This window comes from Oncorhynchus mykiss, chromosome 26 (genome assembly GCF_013265735.2).
Source record: "Oncorhynchus mykiss isolate Arlee chromosome 26, USDA_OmykA_1.1, whole genome shotgun sequence".
NCBI classification, from domain to species: domain Eukaryota; kingdom Metazoa; phylum Chordata; class Actinopteri; order Salmoniformes; family Salmonidae; genus Oncorhynchus; species Oncorhynchus mykiss.
The window spans coordinates 34,997,941-35,010,564 of record NC_048590.1 but is presented as its reverse complement, the minus strand read 5'-3'; the positions used below and the strand labels follow the sequence as shown (position 1 = coordinate 35,010,564).

The 12,624-nt window shown below is 44.0% G+C and overlaps 1 protein-coding gene across 1 annotated transcript in view; it reads right to left on the bottom strand.

Moving 5' to 3' along the window:
- LOC110506714 (thrombospondin type-1 domain-containing protein 4-like) overlaps positions 1-12,624 on the bottom strand; it is a 43,326-nt gene that overhangs the window by 25,453 nt on the left and 5,249 nt on the right. Inside the window, exons 6-7 of the mRNA XM_036964153.1 lie at positions 12,411-12,513; positions 11,243-11,379 (exon numbers count right to left, since the gene is read on the bottom strand). Of these exons, the coding sequence (XP_036820048.1) occupies positions 11,243-11,379; positions 12,411-12,513 (240 nt within the window). The remainder of the gene's footprint in view (positions 1-11,242; positions 11,380-12,410; positions 12,514-12,624) is intronic.

Here is a 12,624-nt window from a genome sequence, read left to right as displayed (position 1 = left end):
AAATGTATTTATTGTATTCAGAGGAAATGAGTCTTCCTAAATCTAAAAGCCAGGAGGTGGAGACCGGAACTAACAGAGTGTTGGAAATGGATAAAGTTTGAGTCCTATTGAAAGCAGACACTTTCTGTTCACAGCGTGAAGGATTTAACGTGCCCCTACTCAGAGGGTCAAAGACTCCCCTGTCTCCAGACACATCCTTTATGAGCTCTGTGTTCAACCCCTGAGAATTGGTCAGCAGAAGTCTGACCCACAGATCCAGCCGGCACATTACAGGCCAGTCACCCAGTACGAAACAGGTGGACCAGGGCTGAACGGGACCAGGGAGGCTGAGATGACACACTTAGGGGAGAATCCTAACTTCTTCTTAAATCAAATGTTCACTTAGTCTCCCATTGACATTAATGCATGACTAAAATGTGATTTAAGTGTCTATCATCTCCTTCTCATCCGGCTGGCCTAAACCATATACTGTACAGTAAACACCTCTACTTTAACATGCATACAGTGAAAGAACAAGCTACCTGCTGTATTTCACTGATGCACACGTTGCCTGTCCTACTGGAAATTATTTACAGCACATACACTAACTCACCCAATCACTGGCTGTTGTTGTTTTGGTAATCAGTGACTGTATTGGAAGGGGGAGTGACTTCACCTCTTTTCGGAGTATATAACCAGCTTCTTAGTACAGAGAAATGTGCTCTTCACCTTTGCAAGGAAATTAGCAATTAGTACTTCCGTCTCCCCTGTTTTCTCAGCAGCAGCTGTAAATGGCGTGTCAGAGGCGGACTCGTTGCCACACTAAGGCTGTCACCGTAACAAAAACGGTTCTGCAGAGTTGTTCTGAGAAAGGAAAGAGAGGGATCCACACCACTAGGCTCACTTGAGTATCTTACCTAGTCATTTTCAGATGATCTCCTTTTGCTCTTGCAACTATGTGTGTGTTTTCTATACCTGTTTGCTCCTCTCCCTGTAGGCTTTACAGATGCTCCACACCCCTTGACAGCAACCCTTCTAATTTAGTGTATCCTGCACGCACAACCCATGTGGAATTCCTGGTCTTTGGCACCGGCTGTCACTCACCAGATACCCTTGGAGAGTTCCTCAATGAGCTTGACACCTTGATGAGCTAATTTCCAGAGGATGGTTCACTGCTCTTCATATCTGGTGACTTCAACCTCCCGATGTCTGCCTTTCAATTAATTTCTTTCCAACTCTCTTTTCCTCTTTTGAACTTACCTTTTCCCAGTCGCCTCCCACTCACAAGGCAGGGAATATGCTTGACCTCATCTTTACTAGAGGCTGTTCACCTACTAATCTCACTGAACCCCCCTCCAGGTCTCTGATCACTACTTTGTTTCCTTTTCTGTCTCCCTCTCCTCCAACCCTAGCCACTCAGCCCCTATCCCAATGGTAATGTGCCCTCGCAATCTTCACTCTCTCTCTCCCACTATTCTCTCCTCTTCTATTCTATCATCTCTCCCTTCAGCTAATTCCTTCTCCCTCCTGTCTCCTGATTCTGCATATTTGACCGTACTCTCCTCCCTTTCCACATCTTATGACTCGCACTGTCCCCTTTCCTCCCGGCCGGCTCGGTCCTTCCCTCCTGCTCCGTGACTCATCGCCAGATTATAGAACAGGGCTGCGGGTAGCTGAGCGAAAATGGAGGACCTATCATCCTTTCACTTCCTCCTTTCTACCTTCTCTTCCTTTGTATCAGTTGCTTAAGACACTTTCTATCATTCTAAATTTCAAGCTTCTGCCTCTAACCCTAGGAAAGTATTTTCCACCTTCTCCTCCCTCCTTAACCTCCTTAACCTCCTTAATCCTCCACCACCTGCAGGTTGACAAAATCAGCTCCTCATTCTCTTAGCCTACTTAGTCCACTGGTCCCACACAGAACTAACCTACGCCTTGACATCTTTCTAATCTCTCTCTCCAGATGAAATCCTGCAACTAGTAAGGTCCGGCCGCCCGACAACTTTCCCGCTCGACCCGATCCCCTCCTCCTTTCTCCAGACCATCTCTGGAGGCCTTCTCCCATTCCTCACTTCCATCATCAACTCATCCCTAACAACTGGCTGCATCCTCTCTGACTTCAAAATGGCCCGAGTCGCTCCCATCCTAAAGAAACCAACACTCGACTCCTCTGACATCAAAAACTACAGACCGGTATCCCTTTCTTTTCTTTCCAAAACACTTGGGTGTGCGGTCTCTGACCATCTCTCTCTGAGTCTGCACCATGTATTCTCACCACTGGTGTCCCCCAGGGCTCGGTTCTAGACCCCTTCCTCTTCTCTCTGTACATCAAGTCACTTGACTCTGTCATGTCCTGACATGGTCTCTCCTATCATTGCTATGTGGATGACACTCAATTACTTTTCTCCTTCCCCACTTCTGACACCCAGGAGGAGACACGCATCTCTGCGTGCCTGGCAGATATCTTAGCTTGGATGTCAGCACACCACCTAAAGCTCAATGAGACAGAGCTGCTCTTCCTCCCGGGGAAGGCCTGCCCACTCAAAGTCCTCTCCAATACAGTTGACAACGCCACGGTGTCCCCCTCCCAGAGCGCAAAGAACCTTGGCGTGACCCTGGATGACACTGTGTCGTTCTCTGCAAACATCAAAGCAGTGACTAGTACCTGCAGGTTCATGCTCTAAAATATCCGTAGAGTACGACCCTACCTCACACAGGAAGCAGCGCAGGTCCTAATCCAGGCCATCTGGACTACTGCAACTCGCTGTTGGTTGGTCTCCCCACTTGTGCCATCAAACGCCTGCAACTCATCCAAAACGCTGCAGCCCGCCTTCCTAAATACTCCCATATTACCCCACTTCTGGCTTCCAGTCAAAGCTCGCATCTACTACAAGACAATGGTACTTGCCTACGGAGCAGCAAGAGGAACTGCCTCTCCCTACCTTCAGGCTATGCTCAAACTCTACAACACAAGCAATCTGTTCTGCCACCTCTGGTCCCCTACGAGAGGGCAGAGCAGCTCCCCCTCAGCCCAGCCCAAGTTCTTCTCTGTCCTGGCACCCCAATGGTGGAACCAGCTTCCCCCTGAAGCTAGGACAGCAGAGTCCCTACCCATCTTCCGAAAACATCTGAAACGCTACCTTTTCAAAGAGTATCTTAAAGAATTCCACAGTACCCCCACTCGCACCCCTCCTCAATTTTTGTAAATAATATAAATATATATATATATATATATATATATATATATATATATATATATATATATATATATATATATCAATTTAAAAAGCCTTTTGTGAACTAACACTCGCACTTGACTTTTTTCCCCCTTTACTAGCTCTGACTTTGCTGATAGCTACTTTATTGAGGAAACATGTAGTTACTATGACTGAAATGTGGTTGTACCACCTAGCTATCTTAAGATGAATGCACAAAGTGGATTAAAGCATCTGCTAAATTACTAAAATGTAAATGTAAGACCAGGCTCGTTTGACTAAAGTGCCTCTTCATACCCAGAAAATGGTGGATAACATGCTGGGGCCTGTCATGAGAGAGACAGAGTTGTGATCTCTTCACCAGTCTGTGCCAGCCGTATTTCAGAACCTCTCATCCCCATTTTAACAAGTCAGTCGCTCCCCGCGCGGGGAATGCCTAAAACAGATGCAGCTGTCTCTTGGTCGGTGGAGGAGTTTTGCAGGGAGCGACGGGAGACTTGGCTGTGTTAGGGTGAGCCTGGCAGAGAGGGATGCAGAGGTATGCAGGCCAGCCACAGCAGCACTGGGGAGGAGAGGAGAGGGAGCCACTGCAACGGCCAGGCAGCCAAGCTCTTTACCCAGGACTCAGGGCAGGGCGGACCCATAGACTCACACAGACACACAATCTGACCTCAAACACATAATGAAAGTGAGATATGGAACAGAGACAGAGCACTGGCAAAGACACCAGTGGAGGAGCTGACTTTGACCGCCAAGACAAGGCTCTGGGGAAGAGACCGCTGAATTACTGTAGTAGGAGTCTATGGTTTTACCCTTTCAGAACAGGGACCTGTGTTAGCCTACATGTTGAAACCACACTATTTTCAGCCTTTATATGGTCATTTTACCCTTATACTCTTGTTGTTTGAAACCATACGAAACCATATGGTACTATTGAATACATTCACAGGGAAATGTTTATTTAACTGGTGTGAAGAAAGTTTAAAGGAAGGAACAGGAGGGCCATCTGTTATGTAAAGGGTATAGAGCCTAGGTTAGCACTCTATCCTCAGTGTTCAATAAAAACACAGCAAATGTGGAAAAAAAAGAGAGGTATAATGCATGTGAAAGTCTTGACCAGAATGACCAACAGTGGATGTTGAATATATATATATATTTTTTGTGGGGGGGGGGGGGGTCATTAAGTTACTCTTACGGTAGATGTGGTAAAATACGGTAGATGAGGTAAAAGCTTTATCTCCTAATTATCCACAGAGCACTCAGAACACACCCTCCAGCTATTGAGGTGGATCTTCAGCCCCACCATCACCCGCCAGCAGAAAAGTGTGTGGTCAGAGATTGCCCTTCAAAAATACACACACCCTTCTCAAGTGCCTATCCTTGTCATGTAAAGAGAAAGAGCAGCTCAATGGAATTCCAGCCATAAAAGCAACTTTATTTTAGCGTCCATCTGAAATGTGTAACCACATTCAACGTTTTCTATGGCTCAAATCTGGGTTTTCCTTCTTTCAGCGTAAAACCTGGATCGTGTATGAGGCGCACCGTATTCAGTGACAAGGTCCAAGCCTTTCACATTAAGCTCATGATTCATAGGTAGGGCTCAGTCTTTCCACTGTTAAGAGACAAAGGGGTATCCTAAAGAGACCTCGTTTAGCCTCTATGCATCGGTCAGACAGTTTACAGTGCACACTACACTATTACTGTTGTACTCACTCCCATGATGAATACTCTTTATGAAGACATACATCTGTTAACAAGTACAGATATCCTGACTATAATATATGTAGGAAAATGTAACAGTCCTCTACAGAGGACAGGCTTTTCCTCTTTGTGTTATACAGAGGGGAGAAACAGCACCTGAAATAACACATTTCTTGGTAGGTAGAGTCAGTAGCACATGCGCAGAGGATCACGACAAGTTCAAACAGTTCTGACCAAATTTTTCTGTTTCAAGGAAAATACAGGAAGCCGTAGAAGAAGCCACACAGTTTTCCAGCTGCCATCTTTAGTAGTAATGCTGATCAAAAGAGCTGCTTCCAACTCATTCTCTCTGTTCTTTGCTTACTCTTTGCTTCCTCATATCAAAGACCCCAAAATAACACATTTGTCACTTTACAATACCTATAAAGATATCCTACACCCTATGTAAGATTTTCCTCTAGTGTACTGTAGAAATATCACATCAACTCAACCAGAGTAGATAGTAGCGTATGGGTACCGTGTCCAGTAACAAAACGCCATTAGACAACAAGGTTGGATTTGATGATGTGTCCCATGGATCTGAGTGAGATGTGTGTGAGCCCTGTGGAATTTAAGGCATCCCATGGAAAGCATCAACTAAAGCACCCGTGTAGAGAGAAGAACTTAGCAGTGTTCTCAGTCTAAAGTAATGTACTGTGGGCTCCAAAATTACTGGCAATACACAAACAATACTTTAAAAAATATAAACATTATAATTATAGAGATAAACTCAAAATACCAACATGTGAGAAATGCTATACTTTATTCATGTTTCAATGGAACCAAACAAAATCATACAACTATTTAATACAAAATACATTTCACCAAAATCAAACTTTCAAAATGATTGGCACTCCTCATTTAGTACTCTGGCAAGGATAACAGCATGGAGTCTTTTCCTGTAATGTTTGACAAGGTTAAGGAACACATTTGAAAGGTTGTTGGACCATTCCTCTATGCAGATCCTTTCAAGATCCTTCACATTCTCGGCTTTGCGCTTATCAACTGCCCTCTTCCACTCAGCCCACAGGTTTTCCATTGGATTGAGGTCCGGCCACTGAGATGGCCATGGCAGAACATTGATGTTGTTGTCACAGAACCATTTCTGTGTGGATCTTGAGGTATGTTTTGGGTCATTGTCTTGTTGGAAAGTCCACCTACGGCCAAGTCCCAGCCTTCTGGCAGAGGCAACCAGATTGTCAGCCAAAATTGCCTGATACTTGGTGGAATTCATTATGCCATCAGTCTTAACCAGTGCTCCTGGATCTCTGTAATTAAAACAGCCGCAAAACATCACTGACCCCCCCCCCCCCCTCCATATTTCACCGTGGGTATGAGGTGCCTCTCCTTGTATGCATCTCTGTTTCGACGCCAAACATGCCGATGCTGTATCTGACCAAAATGTAACATTTTGGTCTCATCTGACAAGAGCACCTTCTTCCAGTCATAATTTAAATGATGTTTGGCAAACTCCAAGCGCTTGCGTCTGTGTCTTGGGGTCAGAAAGGGCTTTCTTCTGTCAACCCTTCCAAAGAGCCTGTGGTTGTGGAGGTGACGTCTGATAGTGCTTTTTGAAACCTGGTGACCCCAAGACGCCACCAAGGCCTGCAATTCTTTCACAGTGATTCTTGGGGATTTTGTTGCTTCTCTCACCGTCCTCCTACCTATCCTGTGGGGCAAAATGCATTTGCGTCCTCTACCCGTGAGGTTTTCAACTGTTCCATATCTTTTGAATGTTATAATAATTGCCCTGACAGTGCTCAATTGTATATTCAATCGTTTGTGGATGTTCTTGTAGCCATTATTAGATTTATGAAGGTCTACAACTGTCACGCCCTGGCCATAGAGAGGCTTTTATTCTCTATTTTGGTTAGGCCAGGGTGTGACTAGGGTGGGAATTCTAGTTTCTTTATTTCTATGTTTTCTGTTTCTATGTTATGGCCGGGTGTGTTTCTCAATCAGGGACAGCTGTCAATCGTTGTCTCTGATTGGGAATCATATTTAGGCAGCCTGTTTTTCCACCTTAGTTGTGGGTAGTTGACTTTGTTAGTGGCCTGTATTGCCCTAGTAAGTGTCGTTTTTGGTATTACTTGTTTTTGTTGGCGACATTTATAACATTAAAAAGAAATGTACGCTCACCATGCTGCACCTTGGTCCGGTCATTTCCCTGACGACGTTCGGGATAACAACCATCTGTCTCTTTTGAACTGCCAGTTATTTTGTTTCCTTCATGGTGTTGGATGACAAAGGGATATTGCATGCGTGTTACCAAATTTTTATACAAATCAAATGTATTTATCACATACATATGGTTAGCAGATGTTAATGCGAGTGTAGCGAAATGCTTGTGCTTCTAGTTCCGACAATGCAGTAATAACCAACGAGTAATCTAGCTAACAAATCCAAAACTACTACCTTATACACAGTGTAAGGGGATAAAGAATATGTACATAAAGAAATATGAATGAGTGATGGTACAGAACGGCATAGGAAAGATGCAGTAGATGGTATCGAGTAAAGTATATACATATGAGATGAGTAATGTAGGGTATGTAAACATATTAAGTAGCATTGTTTAATATAATGTTTACATACCCTACATTACTCACCCTACATTACTCATCTCTACTCATCTACCCTAGTGAAACAGGAAGTGAAGTAATGGCTCAATATAGTTTCTTAAGACTTAAATAAGAGGAATTTAATTCCTGGTTACATTTTGGTAGATGTGATTTATTTTGTGAAACCTTGATTTGGAGGACATTGATTTTTTATTAAATCAATAAATGATTTTGGTGGGTTCCATTGAAACATTAATAAAGTACAGTACATCTCATTTGTATTTTGAGTTTATCGCTATAATGATATTGTTTATATAGATTTTTTTTAAGTATTGTTTGTGCATTGCCAGTCAGTCACTGTATGTAATACATCTATTGCATTTAGCAAAGCCTTTTATCCAAAGTGACATACAATGTTATGTATGGGTGGCCCCGGGAATCAAACCCACCATCCTGGCGCCATGCTCTACCAACTGAGCTAACAGGACTGTAACAGGACTGTGGTAGTAGAATATGGTTTACTACTCTCTCACTGACAGAGATAGACACCTCTCTAGCTCTGAGAATACCTCCATGCCGGATGGTTCTAGTGCTGCTATGAAATCTGGCACCATTCCGTTAAATTTCTTACGAGCCTTAGGAGATCACAGTGGGCCACACGCCAAGAGTCATTCAATGTCATTCATTTCACCGTTTATGTTGAGCTATCTAATCAAGTGTGTAGTGCAATTCCACAGTTATGTTGAGCTTTTTAACTAAGAGTGCATTGCATATAACCCAGTTCCACAGCCCTGAGGCGGCTCATTGGAGCCAAGGCATCACAGCTGTAGGAAGACCAATCTTAATACAAAGCAACTCTGAGCACAAAGAGACTACAGAACAGACCAAGTGTTTAGCCAGCTAAGCTCTCTTACATTCAGCATGCAGCCTGCCTGTCTCACAGTAAGCACAGGGACTTAATAGGAACCAATACAAGCAGGCTTTACTAACATTTTTAACCGATGACTACTGGATATCTGCCAAATCCTTTTTTATACTATCTAGGGCCATTTTGAAGAAAGAAGATGTTCAGTTTTTCTGACATTCTCTAATATTCTGATACTCAACTCACTGCCTGATTAACAGTATGAGCTCTGAGACATGGACCTAAAGGAAATGTCACCGTGTTTACTGAGCTATAAAGTCAGACTGATATATCATCAAAGTGGGTCAGGAACATGAGCAAGAGGCATGCAGGGACACCTTAGGTCAGAGGTCAGATTGAGAGCTAGGTTGTTTATCATATTGATCCGGTATGGACCACACAAAAGGCATGTGTTTAGCCCGACTAATAGAAAGAGTAGAGGATCAATATTTATTTATTCAACCTGTATTTAGCCAGGTAAATTATTGAGAACAAATTATCTACTGCAATAATACAGGGATTGTCACTGTGCCTAATTTAGGTCAAACCTGTCTGTGTCTGCAGTGTGTATTTAGGACTGTAGAGCTATAGGGGTATGAGTGGGCAGGATGCCAAGCTCTCCAGGATCTGCAGTGGGAAACTCTACTTATCTATTGTGTGTGTGGTACACATAAATAAACACACATACTCCTGCATTATACGCTCCAGCACAACCTCTCATCACATTTGAAAATCACCCCCATCCGCACACACACCCTGAGCTTATAAAACACAGCAACACAGAGTTCAGCACACAGTGCAGGACAGGTCTGCTTTCTGTTGAGCAGGACCACAGGAAACAGACAAGGCAGAAACAGACCTGGGCTCTACTCTATGCAACATGTCTATAGGATAAATCTGATTGAGCTCAAAGAGAATGCAGCCATAAGCCTCTGCAGACACCTTGCGAAATAACAGAGTCAAAGTTTAACCATACAAAGTAACGAGATGCCTGCTGCAAACTGACTCCAGCTCCACACAGAGGGCAGAATAAACAGAGCCTTTGGTCACAGCTACAGTAGGAGATGTGATGTTATTGTACGCAAGCAAAAAGGGCCAAGGCAGGAAAAGCAGATGTTTCAGTGTCTATGTCATCAGTCTACTTTGGTCTCCTCAATATAATTTATGACAGCATCTCACTGCTACTATGGGATGTGCTCTGACCTGCTGAATATATTCCCTAGGTGAGTATACACCGAAATCAGGCCTCAATACGTTCCCTAGTAGTGAGAGAAAGAGAGTACAGAATGGTCCCTGGTTGGTTTAGCTCACAATGTGTAGCAGATGGTGGAGTTACTGTCGGAAATACTAAAGCACTGTCGGAAATGCCTAGGCTTTCTGGGTAAGTGGTGTTGACGTTGGCGTCGGTTCAAATCCAGGGTCCGCCTTGGACAGAGATGGACCGTGTTATACACAAGTAAACCTACTGGGAAACTCACTGCAGGGTATCAGAGACAGAGAGCCAAAAGGACCCAGACACATAGAGTACAGTACACACTGCAGTTCATACCACACCCACAGACCACAGCAGTATAAGCTAGAGTACAGTCCAATACAGTAGAGTACAGTACACACTGCAGTTCATACCACACCCACAGACCACAGCAGTATAAGCTAGAGTACAGTCCAATACAGTAGAGTACAGTACACACTGCAGTTCATACCACACCCACAGACCACAGCAGTATAAGCTACAGTAGAGTACAGTCCAATACAGTAGAGTACAGTAGAGCAGTCCAGTCCAGTAAGTCTAGTCCAGACTACTGTCCATACCACAACAGTGTAAGTTTCAGTACAGTCCGGTTCAGTCCAGTGCAGTACAGTAGAGTACAGTACAGTGCACACTGCAGTCCATACCACACCCACAGACCAGCTGCATGAATACTGAGTGAGATCCCACCACGGCCACATAAAATCAGACCACTCCCTCCATGGGGTCATCTAGTCACCACACTGCCCAGAGATCTATCGGCTGGAGGGCTAGAGGTCTGGTGAGAACACTGGCCCCTGTGATAAATCACAATTTCACTGGTATTAAAAGTGGAAATTACTTAAAGCTAATATGAGATCAGAGGGACTCTTTATCTTGATTAAATCTTAATATAGTAAAGATCTCCATGGGGGAAAAAATGTGGTTGAGAGCGCAGCAAATTGGGTTGAAGGGAGACTCAGAGGCAAGCACGAGTTCCTAGAGCGCAACTTGGAAAGGGTTCACTCAGAATTGTGGCTTAAAATCATATTGGAAAAACATCTCTAAGAGTTAAATCCTGATGAAATAAGAAGTAAAACGTATCCAGCTGCACACTGGACACAGCCAGTCAATAGCACAGGTTTACACAGGGACTGTTGACTTTCCAAGTTCTGGCCACAGGTGTGTTTTAGAGATGTATATAAAAAATCAAGTCAAAGGAACAAATATGTTCATCATAATCCTTCATTGAGATCCCAGATCCTGGACTCAGAACCCAATCACCCCAAGCTGACCTCTGTTTCACTCCTTATGGACAGATAACAGTGTTATACTCTGCTGCCCTCTGCTGGTTATATATAATTGATTAAATGTCTTTAATAAATTGTGCTGTCATCTTGCATTTGGATGCAGTTGATCTTGAGAACTCTTTTGGGGCCGTGTTTTCTCGTGTATGAAGGTTTGTGTGGAATGATGTCAACATTTCATCTCAATGAATTAAGCTTTTCTTTCCTCTGATTCCATCCATCCTGTCACTGTTCTGTTCTATTCTGAGTGGTTTGGCAGGAGTCCACAGGTCTGGCCAGGCCACTGGTAAATGAGTTAAGTGTCCTACCTGACACCTCCCCGCCACACAGATGGAAGTCTCGTTCTGGCCGCACGGCGTCCCATCGATGACCCTATCCGACTGACGCACGTAGAAGCGGAAACCGATCGCACGACAGTTGAGCTCACAACGCTGGTCCCCTGAAACTGTGACAGAGGAGACACAGAAATGAATGATTTGATATGATTTATGAGTACAAAACATTATCTCTCTCTGGTACGGTGCCTGGCAGGGCTGTAAATGTACATTGTTCAATGTAGGTGGACAAGCTGGGTAGACTGCTGCATTAGAATTGTGATCTAGTGCAGTAATTGGTGAAGAGATGCAGAGTTGTTGTTTTCTTCCATTGAGCCATGCTGCCATCTAGCAACTGATGCGAGGAGTGGACTAAATACTGGCACGTCCTCACAATTATCCTGTGATTACAAGTGATGAGTAAATCAATGTCTGCAGTGTGCCTTCTACAGTAATGCTGTGTTGTGAAAGGTAATGCCAAGCAACAACGAGGGATTCAAGGAAAGCTAACCAAATTCTTAATAAATCCAAGGGATCAAGGGAAGTTAACAGGTTATTTGCTCCTCTCTGGTGATCCATTAGTGGTAATTAGAACCACAGATCTCTGGGTGGTGTCTCTTGTGTGGGAGGGAGGCAGATGCCCTCCAGGCCTGGAAACCATTGGGAGTTGGCAGGCAGTGGGGTGTATGTAACGTCAGGTTTGTAATCCACCTGCACTTGGACTTCACTCAGATGTTTTGTCCATTAGCTCATGAGGTTACAAGGACAGCTACTGCTAAAAGTGTTGTAATTGCATGTTTATGTGTTTGAGATAGGTATCAAGCAAACTTGACCTGTCCTCATCAACTAAAGTGAAGTTATTTGAGCTTTATTCTAGTCATACGTCTGCAGTAAATACCATTCACTCCAACAGAGAGAAGAAAAACATCAAATGTTAATCAGTATCCTAAAAGTAATTGTCTATCCTTGAGGTGTTTTGACTGTTGCTTGGATACTTAAGACACCTAGATCTCTAAACAGCTAAACAACATCTGGCAGCTCAGGACATTCATCAAAATGGCCAAGACAGGTGACATACTGTGGTGCTTACATCACCTCACACCTTGGGTAATATTGTCCAACACCAAGGCAATATGAAAAACATGACAAGACCCTCCCATACCTTCATTGAAAGGCTCCCACTCGTACAGTCGACCCATGAAGGGATAGCTGTTGTAGGAAGAACACTGCACTGCTCTGATGTGTCTGCTGGCTGGAGGACAGGCCTGGACAGACATATAGACAGATAGAGAGTGAATATGTGTCCCCCGGCCTACTAAGTCCAGAAATGGCCACCCCCAAGGTAAATTCCAGTCTTTACAATCGCAGCCTTGCAT